Genomic DNA, 20704 nt, shown 5'->3' with positions numbered 1-20704 from the left:
GGACCTTTCGCAGTGTTCGCGGGGTTAATGCCCATCAACTCTGTGAGGTTGATATTACTATTTCCATTTTAAGGACAAGATGTGAGGGGATGAGATGAGAAAATTGAGGATCATGGAATTGAAGCTGATAAGTGGAATTAGACTCAGATCCAGGTCTTCTGATTTTAAGTGTTAGATTCTTCCCATTACGCTACTATGCCATATTGCTTCTTTTTGAGATGATGATGATAATTCATAGAAACCACAGCCAGATGACTGTGCCTCTAATTCCAGTTAGAAAACACTGAAATTTGTGGGAACGCAGACTTAAATCTCTGTGTCCTTAATCTCTGTGCTGTGAAGAGCTAGGCTTTCATGTTTAATATCAGCTTAGGCAATTTATCCATACATCAGGAAATCTCCTGATAGGGGTCCAGTGCTCAAAACGGAGCCCCCGTAATTCCAACACTTGTGCCCTCGACCGATTCCATTCACATCAAAAATGACCATACACGGGAGCCGCAGTCAAGATGGCTCTTCAGGGAGAGCCCCTTGCAGAGGTAGGAGGCTGCCTTCTCTGCCAGGCCACTTCCCTCCCTGAAGTGACAAGTCAGAGCTGCATCCCCAGCCCAGGTGTGTGGAGGGCAGGCCGGCTCCCTCCCCGGCGGAGGCGGGCCCTTCCCCGCATCTGAGCTGTGAGATCCCCTGCACTGAGGCTCAGCTGAGGCAGGCCGCAGCGGGCGGACGGCGGAGCAGAGCAGAGGCTTTTGTTAAGTCCTGCACATTATTTCAGTGCTGCTCTTTAGATTTAAGCTCCTGCGGTTCTTTCCATAATAGCTGAGAGAAATAAAAAACACTGGCCCCCACCCCTTCCTCCCTCCTTCCCACACAGCATCCACACCTACCTCCTCCCCCTCACTGGGGCCTTCTGTCTGCCAGGCCTCTGGGCCTGGAGCCCCAGGGGTGCACTGTAGGCCGGCCCTCCTCCGGGGGCTGGAGGGCTGCTGTCAGGGCTCAGGTGGCATTTGATGGTGGGACAGCCAGGCCCACGGTGACCTTCCCGGACTTCCTGTCTGACTCGGCGAGGTGACAGGTGCGCACGGGGGCAGTTTACAGGGAATCAATCCCTATTTATACTAGCTCACTGCACACCGTGCAGAATCTTAAGCTACCTGATGATGAGAGGTTCATGAAATGCCATCCTGGCTGCCCTCTTCTCAGCAGTCAGGCACCTCATCTGTTTTCCCCTTCCTTATGCCTTATTTCTTATGCTTTTCCCTTACCCCTTACCTACAAACAGCAAAATTATTTCTGTCGTAAAGTTCTCTTGCGTTGAAGGAGTGCGAAGGTGGGGGTACACCATTCCGCCTCCACTTTGAGGTCCCTTTCCTGACATTAATTTTGTCTTAAGACCACTCACCCTCTTTTGACCCTGGAACTGGGAAGTCAGTGGTGCATAACGTGCATCTCGCTAATCCAAGAAGCAAATTGAGTCCTGCAGACACCTGATTGTAAGTGCTCACACCTCCCGACTCAGAGGAGGGAGCGGTGATTGTGGAGTGAGGCACGGCGATTTCACAGCATCTCCTTCCAATCAGAGCTCCCCCCAATCAGAGGCTCCTTAGTCATTCCCCCCACCGCATCTAGTCACAGGAATCCCAAACACAGCCGTAGGTCACCCCAACACGAGAGGCCTGGCCCTAGACCCCTGCTGTTTCGGGGCAGTTGCCACAACAGAGATTTCTAGCTCTAGGCCCCAAAGACTCTGAGACTAAAATGGAAAAAGGAGAGGACAAATTCTGACTGCTTGGGTGAGACCCACTTCATTAAGTAAGGGATGGGCCTGGTTGAACAGAACCCTTCTGGGTATAGCCCAGGATCAGCCTTTCAATCTGTAATGATATCAATGAGCTGCCAAACGACCCAACAGGCCTCGACAGGTGACATTGTGTTAAAGCCCCATGACAAAGGAGAGGCAAAGATGGCTTCTCCGGGAGGAGGTTAACTGTGTGCTTTTGTGAGACATGAAGGCCATTGGGAAATTACTCCATGTGGTAAATTCAAGCACTGAAAGAGATACAGCTCTCTAGATAGTTTAGCATTTAGCAGCACTCAGAGCCCAAATTAGACTCTTTGGTTTGGCAATCCCCGAGGATATATTTTGCCTTAGTGAATCCACAAAGTACAATTCTGAAACTACTCCCTCCTGGACTCATAGTCCACAAGCGCTGGCAGCTCCTCCCAATGGCTCATGGGAGACCACATGGGTCTCGGTTTGGTTAAAATAGTAAAACAAGTAAGAATGAGTTGATGGCTATGATGGACGGTGGTGCTTATAAGGGAATTCGAATCGTCGTCCCCATTTCAGACCTGCAGTGGATAGAACTGAACCAAAGGCCTGTAGCGCCGAGGGGTTGGAGCTGGGATGTGAACCGAGCCAGACTCAATACCAGTCTGTACTCTCTGTACTCTCAGTCAACAGGCCACGTTGACGGTGACGGGTGTCTGTCGAGTGCTCCTCTCATGTGCCAGGCATCTTACATCATCCGTGTGTAGGAAGTAACTACTATGGATCACACAATAGGCTGTATTTCACTTTTCTTTTTTTTTTTTTAGTCTTTAAAAGATTTTATTGTGACACAGTGGGACAAGACGGGAGATCTCAGACAGGTCTCTGGAGCCCCAAATTTATGTGATGTATTTCCATCTCTAATTTCTAATTTACGGCTTCCCTTGCCTGCAATATTCTTCCCTCTGCCTGAGATTTAGTCTCTACTTCACTTTCAAGGGGTATCATGACTTTCACTATCCCCATAAAACTTTTAAAAACTGTCAGAAAATCTCTTCTATCACTTCTTTGCATTCTGATAAAATTAATTACGCGTACCGACCGTATGCAATTCAATGAATATTTAAAACAATATAAGGGTTTTTCTTGTATTGCCTCTATTGATATATGTGTTTCATATAATTTGCAATTTCACATGCTATTAAAGAAGCAAAAACATCATATGTGAAGAGTGAAATCTACTTGGGTCCATCAGAGTTTTGAGCATAGGACAGTGTTTAAGAGGTTCTCTTGAGAGGAAAAGGCTGGGACTCCAATTCTGGCTCCACCGTGTGCCAGCTGTGTGCCGACTGTTTCCATGGTGCGCCGACTGAATGCGGACGTGTTTCCTTTGTGCCTCAATGTTCTCATCTGTCAAATGGATGGGATGATAAGCGAGGACACTTCGTAGGTGAGGAGTTAGTGAGAAAAATGCATGCAAAACACTGAGCGCCATCCCTGACGCAAAGCATATGCTCGATACGTACCACCTAGAACTATCACTTGTTATTGTTGTCACACATACAGATGCTCAATAAATATTGGTCAGTGTACAGATTTACAGCAGTTTAGGGTGAGGACATTTACAAACGTTAGTGTGCCTGCCTCTCCGGGGAGGGACTGAAGACTTATCGATGACCCATGGCTTTTCTCGTCACTCCGGGGAGCCGCGGGCTGATGGTAAAAGGAAGCCCTCCTTCCTCTGAACTGTACTGCTCGCGTTGCCACAGCCATTCCAAAGCATTTAATTGCACATGTCACTCCGCTGAGCACCACACAAAAAGACTGGTAGGGAGATAAAATTCTCGTCCACCGGGAGCTCACAATATCAAGGACATTTTGATGGACATGTGAATTAGAACATAGTGGCAGGGAAAAAAAATCTGTTAACGTAAAAACACCTTTAAAATGGAGAGATCCTGGAAATTGTTCCAGTTCTCGAACTTTACAGAAGAGAGGCCCAGGATCACAGGGTCAGATGAGCTGCCCACGGTCCTTCGGCGTGTGTGAGCACACCTGGGCGCTCCCTCCAGCCGGTCCCTGGGCTGCACGTCTCCGCGGGGCCACTGCTCCTGTTCACACTCAGCGCAGGTGCACGTGCCGCTTACACTCGTGCAGAATGGCCCATGCGCTCCAGAAGATAAACAGACGGGAAGTGCTTTCGTTCTACGCCAGTCTGGAATGAATCTGTGCCCTTAGTATCGGGGTTAGCTGTGGAGATTTGGAAGAAATATCCCCAAAATGTCCGTCAGGGCATTGTGATGGTGTGTATTGAGGGTCAGCTTGGAGAGGTTCTTTGGGGGGCTAAGTGTCCCCAGAAGCCCATTCATATCATATAACTTCCTTCCCATAGGAAGAAACCAAAAATTCATATCAACCTCCAGGCCCTTGGAGTTAAAAGTCACTCTAGAGGTCCTTAATGCCCTTTTGACTATTTCTGTCTGATTTTTCTTCTTACCCATCACCGAGGAGATGGACGTCTGCAACTCTCTGAGGACATTTCATAACCACACACAAAGTCCACAGTCAGAAAGTCCTTCAGCACGTCTAACTTAAATCTGTCTTACTGCAGTTTAAGCCACAGGCACTTATATTCTCCATTTTAATGAATGAAGGCTGACGGAGGCGTGAAGAATAAGCCCATCTCTTGTTCGCTCTTGGAGGAGCTTCTCCTTATTCAGACTGCAGCTCCCCAAAGACCTCAGAAGCCTCATCCTTGCCCATAGTATTCTCCCTGGCATCGTACACACACCGAGGACTTCAGGAAATAAACGAAGGGAACGAAAAAGACGAGTCATACAAGAATTCTGAAACAGGAGGGATGGCACAGGAAAATAGGAAATTCTTTATTATTTTCCAAAGCAACTAAGTCGGGGGTTGATTGGGGAAAGGTGAGCCATGAGAGAGAGAGAGAGAGAAAAAAAAAATCTGTCACTGAATGATATTTTCATCGGAGAGGAAAATAGGTACCAACAAATGGAATTTGACTCATCTTTGCAAGTTTCACTGAGCATGAAAATATCCCTTTAAAATTTCCCGTAAGCCGTTGCCGGCTATGGGATTTTTCCAGTGCACGGGGAATCTGAGTTCCAGAGGCCAGGGAATGCCAGAAGGAAAGGGATTTTTTTGATGCTTGGGGCTCTGAGACTGTCAGTTTAAAAAATGAAAGTAATATAGAAGGGGCAAAGTGGCATTTATCATCCCATCTCTCCGGGCTCCTGTCTCTTTAATCAGCTAGCCTGATTTGCCCAGTAAATGATTCCTGAGCGAGTGTGTGTGTGTGTGTGCGCGTGTGCCTGTGCCGGCGCGCGTGTGTTGTAGCTCTGTCAATCCTTGGATTAGAACCAATGATTGCAGCTTGTAGGAGGGCTGTCCAGGGCCAGATTGTACGATGTGTCTCAGTGCCAGAGTATGAGTAGAGATAATTACTGAGAAGTCACACTCTCTCACACCCTCGGCTTTCTTGTGTCCTTCAAGCAAAACAGTGGATTTAAATCTCCTTCCAACAGCTTGAGAGCAACGCAATCTGTCAGGAAAGACAGAAAGAAAAAACCGAACCTGACAAGAAAGAAGAAAAAGAAGAAGAAGAAGAAGAAAAAAAAAATCATGAAAACCATCCAGGCAAAAATGCACAATTCTATCTCTTGGGCAATCTTCACGGGGCTGGCGGCTCTGTTTCTCTTTCAAGGTAAGAGCTTGCTATCGATTTGCCTACCGTAGACCCAGGCATCGCACAGGGTGCTTTATAGGATCCGCAGGCTCCTGAGTCTCGGCTGTGCTGCACGGTTTGCAGGTGGAGGCGAGAGCGTTTACACAGCATGGCTGGGACTTCATTCTCCCGAGCAGGCTGTGAGAATATTGATTCGATTCTGGCTGCTGCCGGAATGGGGGAATGTATATGCATAAGTAAAATGTGGCTGGGGCTCGGGCGAGGTGCGGGGCTGCGTGCCGGTCTCCCCGGCTCTCTGTGCATTCTTGCACACATGCACCACGGAGCGCACACGGGAGCGGTGGGGGGAGATCACAGACCCGGAGGGCAGCCGGGGCTGCTAATGTGTTGCTTGTGTAACCGGGAAGGAATTACGAGAGGAAACTTTAAATATCGGCCGGTAAACTTGCAAAGCTTCTAAAAGGAGCGGCTGGAAAAATGCAGGCTAGGAAAAATCAGGTAACCGTGCACCCTGCGAGGTTCTGGTCGCAGACCCAGCTCCGAGGGATGAATCAATTTGCGGCAGCGGCGGACAACTGTGTTAGTTCTGGATGTGTCTGGGGGTGTGTTGGCGGTGGGGGCTGGCGGCCGGGCTGGGGGGGAGGGTAGCCAGCTGATAAAAGGCAGTGGGAGCACTGGGGGGGGGGGACCGGAATTGGGGGAAAGATTTTCCAAGTTGAAGGGAGAGAGGCAAGAAGAGTCAATGCTAATTTGGTGTTTATTTATCCGGGTGGGGGAGAGCCGAGGCCCTGGGGCGGCAGGCAGCTGGGGAGGGCTTGCCCCCCCCCACCCCGTCCTGGCCAGGGCGGGCTGTCCTGGGTGCCTTTGGACGCGGCCTCAAGCTCCTGTCCATCTGCTGCACCCTGTGGCCCCGCGTTCGCCCCGGCTGACGTTCCTGGGCCCGTCTGCTCACCTGCGGCCCGCACCTACCCTCCTCTGGAGGGTCTCACTTGCCCTTTTCATAGGAAAGGCGCCCGGAGTCCCTGGGCTGGGGGCTGGCAGGGAACTTTCCCTGGGTGGTCCAGCCCAGCTGCAGCCGGGATCCCAGGCGGAGCTCAGCCCCGCACCTTGTATTCCCAGAGGAAAGTTCGGGCTCAGGGGGCCAGAGAGGATGGGGAGCTCCAGCCACCTGGCCCCTCCTCATCCCGCAGTATGGACTTCTCAGCTCTCGCCCGGTGTCCCCGCTCCGGTCCTGCTGACCCCCCTCCGAGGGCAGGCTCTGGGGGCTGCTGTGGCCCCTGGACATAGGCTGCAGCATGCACTGTGCGGACCCATGTGGGGTGGGCAGGGGGCGCCTGGCCGGGAGAGGCAGGTGCGTGTGTCCCCTTGGCTGGGGCTCAAGGAGCAAGGCAAGGGGGCTGCAGGGACGCGAGTCCGACCCCAGGAAGTTCAGGAGGTGCATTTTGCAGGGGTGGCCTGAGCGTGGATATGGTCTGCTGCCCTCAGCCTCTGAGGGGCGCCGGCCCTGGCATCTCTGTCCTCTCCCACAGGGGCCTTGGTGCGTGGAGGAGCAAAGGAGCCAACTTGGAGGCATCCTGGGCTGACTCCTCTTACGTAATAGGGAGCAGCAATAGTGCGTGTGCGCATGTAAGTGTGTGTGCATGTGTGTGCAGGGGAGGGTGCGCGCCCTGCGTGATCGGGGCCCCTGGGGGGCTCCCCTGGTCAGAGCAGCGCTCCGACACTCGCAGCGGGGAAACTGAGGCAGGGCCGGCCTTCTCCCAAGCTAACCACAGACCTGAAAACTAAGCAGGCAGAGGGTAGAGTGAAGGGTCAGGGGAAGGGGAGGGGAGGGGACCGGGCCCTCGGGAACCCCCATCTGTCCTCAGGTCCACGTCTCTCCTCTCTCTACGTGGAACTGGAGACAATGGCCAAACTTCCACCTTCAGCGGCCCCACTGGCAGCAAGCCAGGAGCCCCAGGGCCATACTGAATTTACATATAAATTAGCATACGTGATTTTTTTTCCCCCATCAGAAATAAATGCAGGGAAGCATAATATTTGCTCATACTTGGACTCATCCTTGCATAGACGCGTAGAAAGTGGCAGATCCCAGATGCCCCAGGGCAAAGTCAGATTTCATGGTCTTGGTCCTCCCGTGCAGTAGGGCCCCGGGTGGTGAGTATCATAACCATCTCACATCCCACCAAATCTGACATTGTCCCCGGAGACCTGTGCTCCCCACCTCGAGCCAGCGGTGAGCAGGCTCCACTGCATCCCCAGGAGGCAGGCTGTCCAGTTTTAAGGACGACGAACCCGCAAAGACACCCCCCACACCCGCACACGCCAGCCGGGCAGGCAAAGGTGCCGTCTGGTTTCCCTCTGGGGGCTGGAAGCTGGTGTCCCCACTATCTCTTCAAGTCAAACTTAGGAGAGACTGAGGCAGCGGGGTCTGGCTGCAGTAGCCACCCCTACTGCCCTGACCCGGGGGACTAGTTGGAATGCAGGGCACATTCCAAGGCAATTTTTTCTGCTCTGTTTTTGTTTTAAGCCAGCTCTTCCTAGAGCTGCCACTTCCTGGGTTTCTTGCCTTTTTTTTTTTTTTTTTTTTTTTTAAAAAGGTGTCCGGAGCTAGTGGCGGATTAGGGACCCCTCTCCTCCCCCACCCCCTGTGCCCCCACCCCAGCCACTGGCCGCCCAGATCCAGATTAGAGGGGGAGGGAATTTCCAAGGGAATCAGCGCTGATTAGTGCCGGGCGGGGGGCGGGGAGGGGGTGATTAGCGCCCTGGGGCTCCGGCCCTAAGATGCCCCAGGGTTGATTAACCAGCAGCTCCTCTTCCCTGGGAACAGGAGCCGGGAGGCTGGATTAGGCGGCTGTCCTTCTCAGCACACCGCCCACCTCCTGCCACCGGGAGGCTCTGAAAGGAATGGCTGGTGGTGCTGCAGCCTTTCTCTTTCTAGAAACCCGGCCAGTCCTCCTTCGAAGGATGAATGCTCCCTTCAACACCTTGCCTGAGCTTGGCTAGGTTCCTGTCTTACCTTCCACATTTTCTCTCATCTCCCCACGTCCCACATCAACGTGTATTCGGGCCCCCTGAGACCCAAAGGGGCAGAGGAGAGGGAAGGGGACCCTGGGGCCAAGCTCTCGCCCTCCTTCACTCGGACACTGTTCAGCTGGCAGATGAGCCAACTTCCTGCCGCTCACCGGAAACCTACATTTGAGTTCCAGCAGGAGCCTGAGTTGGGTGATGCTTCAGGGGTGCGAGGGAGGCAGATGAGGCCATGCACCGCGTTTACTGGCAAAGTGAAAAATCAATGTGTGATGATGGGCCCCTGGGCCTGATGTAAGCATTGTGGGCACTTGCAAGCACAGCCAAAATAATAATAATAATAATAATAATAATAATAATAAAGAGAGAGAGAGAGAGGAGCCTCACAAAGTAAACCCTGGCTGTCAGGCTTGGAGCTGGCAACTTGGGGCAAGTTAGAGGCAAGGCGTGCGCAGCGTAACACATGCACTCACCTTCGTCCTTCATGCTCGGTGATGGTCTTGTGAGCGGTTCACCAAGGGGACCTGGGAACACCCAGAACCCACCAGCAGGTCTTGCCGCATAAAGACCGTTCTTGGGATTGCAGCTCCAGTTCCCAGGTGCACAGCCTCGTCCAGGTGCTGGTTGCTCCTTCCTGACACTGGTAAAGCCGAATATAGGTCCAGTAATGCCTTCCTAGGAGCTGGACGCCTCGCCGCGACCTCTGGGGATTCTCAGCAGGCCTCTCCCACAATGCTGGTATTAGGGGTGGGTCCTTGACGAGCTGGCTCTCCTGCCTCCCTGCTCAGGGGCTGTGCTCTGGAATGTCTGGCTCCGTCCTCAGCATGCCTGCATTCTGGTGGCCCAGAGTTACAGTGACTCGGGCGGGATGGCCCACTGCTCACAGAGGGCCCAACAACTGGGGGCCTTCGGCCACAGTTTATCCACTGGGATGCGGTGATCCCTCTTAATATCCTAAGGAAGGAGGATATTTCTAAATCAGTATGAGCCACATGCCTCTGGTGTGTTTGGGACACCTGTGCTAGAAAGATCCGCAGCATCTTTTCGTGTCTGTCTGTTCAGGATGAACACGCTTTGGGGGGAGGCAGGATGTCATGTCTGAGAGGGGGCTCTGTTCCGGGTTGTTATGGGTTTGGAGTTCACGACCTGCTCCCACGCACCACCCAGAAAACCAAAGATGCAATCAAATTCTGCTTTATTTTGACCTCAGCAGAGGGCCTCCAGACTCTCCAAAGCCTCTCATGCGCGTGCCCTCCGGGTTTCAAGCCAGTTCTGGTGGCCTGCACAAGCCTCGGTGGGGAGCAGGTCCATCTGAGCTCAAAGTCCCCTATGTTTTCTGTAGGGGAAAATCTTTCCCTCTGTGCGCCTGTCTCCCCACCTGCCTGCCAGGCTGGGGGGCAACTCCCCTGGGTGCTGTAAGGACTCATTAATGCTCTTAACGCTCCAAACATGTGGCGCTAAGTGGAACTCCATGCTGAGACTGGTTGTATTTATGCAGTTTACTTCCTTTCTGCTCTATTGGCTTGTTAAATGTTTACTTTATGTCTATAGTCATTTGAAATTCAATAAAACAAATTAAACATAAAAGATGAAAACATGCAAAAATAGAGTGATCGATGGCATAAGGGTCAAATGGGGTCTAGTGGCGCCATTGCAGCCTCCCTCCCTTGGTGGTGGATGCTTCCACTCAGTTCCACTAGCAAGGGCACTGGGGAAAGGCAGAGGGGCTTTGGAAGGAGCATGAAGGAGGCCTGCCCCCCACCCACTTGCCAACGGAGGTGCCATGCTGGCTGGGCCGGTGGCAGAGAGGAGGTGGCGGAGAAGAAAGCTGGAGCTAGTTTTGGAAGGTTAAAAAAGAGCTCTAGTTTGGATCAGAAAGAAAAAGTGGGAAAGAGAGGACTCAATCCTCCACCTTGACTGCGAATTTGGTCAATAATCTCTGAGAGTCTTAGATTTTATTTTCTGTATTTCTGCGTTTATTTATGCAACCTTCTAGAGGAAGCCTGCTCGGGCTATCAACTGCTTAGACTTAAAGGATCTGTGTGTTCCTGCACCTTCCCGCTCCTCCTCTGTCTCCCCATCCCTCTCCCCCTCCTGCCTCCTGCCCTCTCTCCCCCTTTTCTGTTTTTCTCCATTTCCCTTTCTCTTTCCTCCTTTCATTCTTCCTTCTCCTCCACGGGAACAATAATTGATCAGTTGACAGATCTAGGTCATGCTGGCAGGGGTTGCTCCGCTTCATGCAGGCTTGCCCAAGAGAAGGAGGGAAAGTCTGTCTTCCCAGTTCACAAGGAGCCAAGATGATAGGGCATCGCGGGGGGGAGGGGGAACCAGTGAACTGGTGGGCAGTTTCCGGCATCCTTAGCAAGGCTACCCGGGACCCCGTTGATTGATTGCAGAGTGCTCAGCCCTGCGATATCCCTGCCACTCCAATTTTCCATATCCGATTTACCTTTGCCACTTGCCTGCATTTTGCTCAGCTTCTATACCCTGCCTGTTCCCATTTTCCTTTCTACTTTCCCCTCCTGTCCTCTTCCCCTTTTCTCCTCCTTCCAAAACCACAACAGATCACAGATACTCCCACCTAAGTCATATTAGAGAGATGGCCTTTTGTTTATTTGCAAGAAGGAAAACAGAAACCCTGCCAGAAGAACTCTGTAAGTCATTTGCAAACTGCAAAACAAACCAACAAAGATTCACATTTTCGGTGCTGAGAAGAGAATATTTCAAGAGAGACTGTCAAGCTAAGAAATCAAATATTGGAAAACACATTCTTTAGCACTGTTACTAAGGACATCTTAGGTTACTAAATTTGAGGGGTTTTTTTGTTTTTTTTTTTTTTCTTCTCTAAGAGTATTGCCTTCACAGTTATAAAAGACTGTTCAAAGAACTGGCTGGTTTTGGCTTCAATGGTTCATTCAGATTCACTCCCTGGAGGGGCTGCCTTTGCTTAGTCTTGGTGGTGCTACGACCAAACTCTAACCCAACACAGCCCGTAGCTGTCTCTGTGTTTATTGGTTGGATCACCCAGCGTTTATTGAATGTTTATTATGTTCCGTGTGAAGTCGTAGGTGGTGGGAATAAATATGTTGGTGACTAAAACAAACTAAAGGATGAGACCAAAGGCACAGTAGAATTTCCAAGATTTGGCTTGGTTTGCCATCCTTTTTAATAGTGCTCAGAAGCACCAACAAGGAGTGCCAGAAGCAAGCGGGAGAGTGAACGACACAGCTTCTGGTTTCTGGCAGAAATGAGGGCGGGCAGCAAGGGAGCAACTAACCCTTGATCACTGTTCCACCTGGAGAGCACTGGGAAAGGGTGCATGGCTCTAGTCCTGGGTTAACAACAGATGAGAGGTGCTGCCTTTGCTCCTCCCTGCCGTCTCCTGCCAAGAAGGGCCTCATGCATGTTTGATGTGCCCTCAGTTAGTACATGGATGATGAAAGCTGGCGTAAGTTAGTTGGCCTTGTGACAATTGTCTTTTGTCATTCAAGTTATTAACTGATTCTTGGCACAATGCCACCTGTCTGGTAGCCTCCCCAGCTCCTTTTTGCCCTGCCTTCTGCACGGAATTAGAGGACCAAAGAAGGTAAGCAGAGCGGGGATGGGGGAGCGGTGGGGGGAGCTTATATAAAACCAGGAAAGGCTTTGCCTCTGGCAGCTAGTCTGCATGGGGCAAATGCTGTGCAGGGGACCTCTGTGAAGGATTCATAACTCAGGGTAAATCTAAGATGATCTCCCTTATGAGAACCCTTTGACTTGCTACCCACTCATCATACCCAACTTAGGGTTCTGAGAATAATAAAAATGCATCATGATTTATTTGTTCTCCTCTGGTCATATACGTCAGTTGGGGCACAAGCCTTCTTCCAATCCATCAACTTGTCTTTTCAGCCATATGTACAAGAGGGAATATAGCTTCTCTTTAGGCTCACACTGTACTAGCTGAGTCCGGAATGCTCTGAGATGATTGCCTATCTGGCTGCTTCTATCTGCATTCCCATAGTGGTGGTGATGATTGTTATTAGCTTTTCTCCTGTAGGAGAACAGATAACTGCCTTTGTCATGGATCCTGATTCTTCCAAGTCAAGCAGCCCACAGCAGTTGGGATCTCCTGACCTCTGGTCCTCGGGGGTACGTTCAATGTGTATTTATCTGCAATATTTTCATTCCCTATATCTGTGGTTCTCAAACTTGGTGTATTCAAGTGCCTGAGGAGATTTATAAAAATACCAATGACTGAACCCTTTCCCAGGTGAACAAAATCAGAACTTCATCATCAATCTTATTCAGAGCTCTGTTAGAGGTTCTAATAGGTGGTCAAGTTTAAAAATTGTACCTCTACAGTCATCTGAAATGTTCTATGATCTTGGGTAAGACACTTCCTCTATATGAGCCTTAGTTTCCACATCTCTAAAATATAGAAGTTGGACTGAAATGTTTGCAAGTTTCATTTCAAGTTCAACATTTTGCAATTCTGCAAATAGTCTTTTTGAGTATAGCACTTGAAAGAGAGTGACGCTAGAAGAAAGTATTCAGAAGTAGTTTCTGTTTGCAGGAAGCTAAGAATATAGACATAGTCACAGACAGATGACCAAAGTCAGAATGTGTGAATGGTGTGTGTGCGTGCAAACCCTACATACCAATTCATATCTACTATATCACATATCCATATATGCATGTATATCTTTATAAGGCAAGGGAGGAAAGGATGGGAGGAAAGGACTAACTAGTCACAGCATTTTAGGTAGAGGGTATCAGGAATGATAAGGATTCTTAACCAATCCGTCTAATAAGGGAAATTCAGGATCACTTGAATGTGGGTCAAGAAAGAACGTGTTAGAGCTGGATTTAGAGAGTGCTAAATGATGGTGAATCTTGGAAGAAGCCCCATTCCTTAGTGTGAAGATTTGCATTTTCTCTTCTGCTCAGTCTCCCCCTTCCTGTCCCCGAGAGTCAGTGACCCAGGAGTGTTGCTTCCATTGCTCTCCTTGTCAGTGGCAACCAAAGGCCCAATGCTGAGAACCACAATGACAATTGTGCAGCTCATGCATTAGGCAGAAGTGATGCTGGTTCCACCCCCCAAGCCAGGTCATTTGCTGCAGTACACGCAAGAGTGAAAATTTGGTCTGTTTTGATGGATCTGCAGGATACAAGGGCCATGGGGAACAGAGCTACCCTGGAAATTTGTGCCCAGGGCAGTCTTTGAGTAATTCAGAAAGTACTCACATTGAAGGCTCCCCAGAGTGTTCACACTGCTCAGGGTCACACCCAGCTCAAGCCCAGAGGAACTTTCCAGATGACTTCTTTCAGTCCCTCTCTAGGAGCTCTGATACCTCAGCAATAAAGCTGCAGTGGTCCCCTAGCGTCTGTCTCTAATAAGAGGGAACATGCATCTCTCCAGATGGTCTATTGTACCTGACTGTTGGATTTCAGGAAGACGGGAAGAGGAGGAAGGCAAAGGAGAAAGAGAATCTGTCTTCTTATAGATTCCAGCCATTTGCTCTAGGTCTAGAGAGAGATTATCACACAGTGGCTGGATTGCCTGGGTCCAAACCCTGGCTCCACCACTCCCTAGTTTGAAACCTTATGCGATTCAGTCAACCTCTGTGATTCTCTTTCCTCTTCTATAAAATGGAGATAATTATGAGACTTAGCTTTAAGGCTGTTATGAGGATTAAATAAGTTGCTGCAGATAAGGTGCTTGGAGCATTGCTTAGCACATAGTAGGTTCTCAATAATTATTACCTAATAGTATTATGATTGATATGAATACTATCACCCACAGGACAAGTCTAATCCTTCTTCAACATTACTTTTCTTTAAATATTTGAAAGAAACATTCCCTCCTCTCCTTCCTCAAATTTTCTCCCCACAAGGTTAATTATCCCAAGCATTTTTCCTATTTTCTATATTATCATCCATAGAGAGGGTGCTGATTGCTTTTCTCAAAGATTGTTCTGGTTACTTTGTATTCTTCTTAAAGTCTTATCCCAGTGTGCTCTGAGGAGCCCAAAATATTATAGAATATGGACCCTTCTGGTTCCAAATCCAAAGAAGATGAAGTCTTAGCCCTTTGGGAAGGTATTGGAAACCCTACAGGTCTGACCTAGGTTTGCCAGCCTCTCCTAATCCTCTGCACTCCTGTTCCATGGGCTGCTCGAGGGCTCCTTCCTCCCAGCATGTGTGCACACTGCTCCCTCTGCTGAGTGCCGTCCTAGTCTACCTCAAAAACACTTGTTATAATTCAAGAAAAAATTCCAAGCTCAGCATCCTTCTGAAGTCTCTCATTTCATCCTTTATGCCTCCATTTCTCTTGACCTTACCTCTATTCTTAACATTCACCACACACTGTGTAGTTACATGCTCACATGTCTATCTTCCCCTACCAGTCTCTGAGCTCCTAGAGGTCAAGGGCTGCCTTATGTATCTTTATTTCCCAGGGAACCTAGCAAAACACTTGGCACAAATTCAACACCCAGCATTTATGGCTGGAAAGAAAGGACAGAGAGAGGGAAAGACAGAGGGGAAGTGCCATAAGGTCCCTTTAGTTTTTTTCAGGAGCTGTTGTCAATTCAACCCTTTCTTATCCTATGCTTGTGGTGTTTTGCTATGTATACAACAACCTGGCCTCAGAACTTACCCTATCTGAAATTATCTTATCAGATTCAATTACTACCTTTTTTTCCTGAAAAATATTTTTGGGACTCTGAATCTGTGATCCCATATTTCAGCAATCCCTTCTGGTGATAATCAGTCATAAATCTTATGCTGTAGGCACCTGGGGTGTGGTGGATGAGATCAATATTTATGATTAAACTTACCCAAGAGCAGAAAATAGCCACTCTAATGGTCAGTAGATCAGATGAGTGGAGGAACAAGGTGGCTATCTGAAAGTACATTGGCATCAGGAGAAGCAACACAGATGGGAAATTTGGATCTAAAAAAACTGGGGAAGTGACTGGATGGATTGTATTTAGTTGTAGAAGATGAAGTGCTCAAATGTTTCTTATCTTCAGATCTACTTCTTCTTCGGATCTACTTTATCTCTCTTCCACAAAGTTGACCACTAGGTCATTTGGCTCTCCTCCTAAACAGTCAAGGAGAAACTCATCCCAGACATGGAAAAGGTTAATTGACAGCTTTTTTCTCAATGTAACCAGTGACGCATAGAACTCTGCAGTTGGATAAACCATTTTGCTAATTTTGAAAACAAACAAATAAAAATTAATTAATTGTTCTACATCTCTCCTTTCTTTCCCCCCAACACATCTTAATAGAAGGATCTAAATGCCTTGTCACCATTTTTTTCATTACTTTCTTGCACTGCTGAAGACTTGTCAAGGCCAAAATAATTCAATCATCAAATACAAAAGCTTTTTCACAGATTCCTAGAGTTGTGAGATATCATGGAGTATTCTCAGCCTCTCCCCTAAGACAATGATCCCGTCTGAATGATTTTCACCAATTTATGCCCAACAACTCCAGAGATTCCCAGTGAGCAGACACTAACCACCTGCGTTGTGGTCCCCAGTTCTGGCTGCCTATTGAAATCACCTGTGGAGTTTATTATGAGCAGATGCCCAGGGATGACTCACAGAAATTCACATTGAAGAGGTCAGTATAGGGCAGAGTCTTTTGTACTTCGAAATAACTACAGATAATTCTATTGTGTAGATACAATGGAGAATAAATGATATTAGCACCACTTTTCATAGTGGATAAACTCTGTGAGAAAATACTTTTTTGGCAAGGACTTTCGGTATCGCCTCCAAATCAATTATTATCCTTTCTCTGTATAAACAGTGCTCTAAATTTGTTCAGGGCAGCAACGTGCCTGTTCAAAATATTCGTCACCAAAATTCCCTTATAGCTGAATATGGTCATGTAATGCAGTTCAGGGAAATGGAATATAAGCACAAGTTTACTTGGGGTTTTGAGGATCATACTCAGGAAGCCTGAGCTTTCTCAACCTTACCATTGCTGCTTCTCCTTGACTCAGAGAATAGGATACTACCTAGAGGTCCAGGAAACAGCTTGAAAACAGGAGAATAAACAATACATATAAAGAATGGCAAGGGGCACCTGAGTGGCTCAGTCAGTTAAACATCTGGCTCTTGATCTCAGCTCAGGTTTTGATCTCAGGGTTGTGAGTTCAAGCCTGGTATTGGGTTCCACACTGGGCATGGAGCATACTTAAAAAGAAAAAAAAGATTGACAAAGAAGGAAACTTTTAGGCTGAACCAAATGGACTTAGCTATTTGGTAAATCAAAAATAGTTGAATATAGGCAATTTCATATGGCTCAATCTAATTAAAGGACCTTGGGTTCAAGATGACATAGCAGTTGTACTAGCACTAGGATACATGTTCCCATACTCACTATCACTTATGAGAAAAAAACTTATTTAATTAGGTTTCTGTTACTCACAGATGAATATAATCCTAATGGATCTATGCTGAGCAAAAATTTGCCTCTTTCTAACTTCTGTCAATTAGAGCTGCTCAAAAATATAAGTAATATTGTGTGATCTTCTTTCTAAAAGATGGTTATCACAAACACTACTTATCTTGACATTCTTAGCTCCTTCTTATGATTATCATATGGCATAACCTTTAAACCATTAATCATCTGGATCCTTATCTTCTGAACATGCTCCAGTTTGATAATGATCCACTAAAAGGCATTACCATACAAATTCTCCTAAATGTAGTTTGATGGTAAAGTGGAGCATAGACTATTACCTACCACATTTTGGACTGTATGGTTACATAGGTTCACTTTATTATTGTATTATTTTCTTTTATTTTTTCAGAGATACTACCCTATTGGCTCATATTGATGTGATTTGGTCATTGTGATGACCAAAATGCTACTATATAAAACCTCTCTTATTCTTGCTTATATTTAACTTTCTTTAAATGTTTCTTCTGGGGATCCCTGGGTGGCTCAGGAGTTTAGTGCCTGCCTTTAGCCCAGGGCATGATCCTGGAGTCCCAGGATCAAGTCCTGCCTCAGGCTTCCTGCATGGAGCCTGCTTCTCCCTCTGTCTGTGTCTCTCTCTCTCTCTGTCTCTCTCTCTCTCTCTCTGTGTCTGTCATGAATAAATAATAAAATAAAATTTTTTTTTAAATAAATGTTTCTTCTAAGTATTTGAAATTTTATTCCTTTGAGTCCTTTATTTAAATACACTGAGATTATTTTTGGATTCTGATAAGTTGTCACCACCAGCTTTGTGTCTTCCTCAGATGATTTAGATATATAATCTCTACATCAGAATGATTTAAAAAAAGCAACATAATAGCACCAAGGACATGGCCAGTTCTTATTTACATTTATATTTCAATAATAGACCCAAGGGTATGGCCAAGTTCTTACTTACACTTATATTTCATCCACTCCAGAATGATTTATTCAGACCCTACTGTATGCTAGCCATAAACAACAACAAAACATAGTTCTTATACTCAATGAAGTAGACAATTCAATACAAAATGGTAAGTGTTGAGATAAAAGCGAGTGTTGTTTGCCTATGGCAGCATCTATGAGACTTTTCAGGTTGGAAAAATCTTCTAGAACGAAGAGAAGTGAAAGCTGAGACACAAAGGTGACTAGATATAACCAAGTAAGAGGAGAAATAAATGTTACAAATAAGATATGGCACATGCTAAGGCCTAGAGTCAGAAGAGCATGGTAGGAATGCAGGAATCCAATATCCAATCCAGCTAGATGGAGTGTGTTTGTGTGGTTTGGGGGCTCAAAGGGATGGGGAAAGGAGGTAGGTAGAAAGACAAGATATATAGGTAGAGATGTAGGCAGAGGTCAGAGCTTGAATAGCCTTAGGTTTCCTATTAAATATTTTATATTGAGAGAAGAAATTATGTTGGATTGCATGCAGATAGTAACATGGTCAGCTTTGCAGTTTTACTTGTTAAGTAAGGTTATTTGGGTTACTTAAAAATGTTAAAATATGGTTCCAGTGACAGTGTGGAAAATGAATTAAAATAGGGGCAAGACTAGAGGAAAAGGGAGCCTTCTAGAAGATGCTGCAGCCAATCAAGCATAAGTTAACCAGGGTGAGCGCTGCAGAAATAGGGAGATATGGGAGTAGTCAAGTGTTATGGAGGTAGAAGGGTTGTGACTTAGAGATGGAGAAGAAAGAAGATGATAAGTAATAAGGGGAAGTGAAAGAAAACTTTTCATTTTGGGGTAAATGATGCTTAGGTGGGTTTGAGGGAAATGGTGGTGATGCAGTTTGGGCCACAGTGTTTGAAGATGCCTAATGGTAGGCATGTACAAAGTTCTATCCAATATGAAGTTACACACTGATCTGGAACTCTGGAGAGAACTTTGAGCCTCAACAAAGATAGTCTGTGACACAGATACAATTAATTACCCAGGAGAAGAGTAGAGAATACAAACTAGATAACTAGTACCCAAAATTTGGGAAGAGAAGAGATCTTGGGAAGATAACTGACAAGAGGTGGTCAAAAACATAGGAGAAAAGCCAGGAGAGCATGATGCCATCAAGGTCAAAAGATGTGTCTGGAGAAGGCAGGAACAATAACAGTGTCAAATGCTACTAAAGGATCAAGTGAGATTATACTTAGTGACAAAAATATCTTCTATCCTCTTGGGAGAGCAGTTCTGTGGGGTGGAGCCCTTAATGTGGGGAACAAAAGTAAGGTGAGAATATAGAAAATGTGGACAATTATTTCAAAAAGTTATTTTTTTGGTTGTTGTTATTGCTGTCGTTAAGAAAAAAAAAGAGGGAGGAAATGGGGAAACAAGGGGGAATTGCAATTGAAGAGGATGTTGTTTTTATAAGATGGGAAAGAGTTCTCTGAATCCTGAAGGTCAGGTGCTCGTTAAGGGGAAGGATGAAAGACCCAGGAGATATCTTACCAAGTGAGGTCCTCTAGTAAATATGAGAGGGTGAGAAGGGTGGCAAATCTTGAGCACTGGTAAAAGTATGAGTCTTGAGTACAAGGAGAAAGACAAATTGCATTACTACATATATTAAAGAAGAGAAACTTATTTGAGAATTCCCACTATGATTGGATTCACCTGCAAATGATAGAAACTACACAATAAAAGTGGCTTAAATAAGACATTTTCTGTGTGGCCACAGAAACATTCCTCTCTGTCTTTTCATGGCTGGTGTAATGTCTTCTAAATTGAGGAACCCCATCCTTTCTGTGGTTCGGATCTGTTGTACAGGCCACATCTTTGGCCCTGTGGTCTAAGATGGCAGCATCTGTGTGCCCAGCAGTGGGACGAAAGGGTCGGTGAAGAAGGGACAGGATGCTGTCTCCCAGTGTGCTGTCTCCCAAAGCATGTTCCTTCCTGGAAGCCCACATACGGCACTCTTCTCCAAATGCCTGTGGACAGAACTTAGTTACCCTGCTACATTTAGGTGCCGTGATGGGAAATGCATCATCCCCTTTGGATGACCATGCGCCCAGAAAAATTCGGGGGCTTATTATCATGGAGGAAGAGGAAGACGAATGTTAGGAGACAATTAGCATTTTGTGTGGCAGGAAGGAATGTTAGATCTCCCCTCGACAAGGATGGAAGCCCTTGGATCCCCACAATACACACGTGATTAAGGTATCACCACCTACTTTGTGGCATCTAACCATAGGTTGTCAAACTGTCATTAGGGAAACGCAAATCAAAACCACAATGAGACACCACTTTACACGCATTAGGATGGCTGCTGTTAAGAAATTTAAAAAGGAAACTAAAAAATGTTGGTGAAGATATGGGGAAATTGAATTGGAATCCCCCTCTGCATTGCTGGGGGGCAAGTAAAGTGGTACAACCATTGGGGGAAGCAGTGTGGTGGTTCGTCCCAAAATTGAAAATGGAATTATGATACGATCTAGTAATTTCACTTCTAGGTATTTACCATAAAAACACAAAAATTTGAAAGCAGGGATTCAGGTATTTGTGCAGCCATGTGCGCAGCAGCCTTATTCACAATGGGCAAAAGGTGGAAACAACCCAAGTGTCCATCAGTGGATGAATGGATAAAATACGACGTGTGCGTACAATCAAGTATTATCTTGCCTGAATGGAATTAATGAATGAAATTGTGACACACGCTGCAGCATGGATGAAGCTTGAAAACACAATGCTAAGTGAAAGAAGTCAGACATGAAAGGACAAATATTGTATGATTCCTCTTATGTGAGGTCCCT

General features: G+C 46.9%; 1 protein-coding gene and 1 non-coding gene across 2 annotated transcripts in view; both read left to right on the top strand.

The window, feature by feature from the left end:
- Nucleotides 1-5100: 5100 nt before the first annotated feature.
- Nucleotides 5101-20704, top strand: part of NTM (neurotrimin) — a 934119-nt gene continuing 918515 nt past the window's right edge. The window contains exon 1 of the mRNA XM_041771468.1: nt 5101-5495. Within this exon, the coding sequence (XP_041627402.1) occupies nt 5414-5495 (82 nt within the window). The 5' untranslated portion in view covers nt 5101-5413. The remainder of the gene's footprint in view (nt 5496-20704) is intronic.
- Nucleotides 20028-20151, top strand: LOC121501091. Its single transcript, XR_005990529.1, has one exon. It is a non-coding gene; the product is annotated as a U6atac minor spliceosomal RNA (small nuclear RNA).

This window comes from Vulpes lagopus, chromosome 10 (assembly GCF_018345385.1).
Source record: "Vulpes lagopus strain Blue_001 chromosome 10, ASM1834538v1, whole genome shotgun sequence".
Taxonomy (NCBI): Eukaryota; Metazoa; Chordata; class Mammalia; order Carnivora; family Canidae; genus Vulpes; species Vulpes lagopus.
Note: the sequence above shows the minus strand (reverse complement) of the source record. Positions and strands in the feature narration are given on the sequence as shown.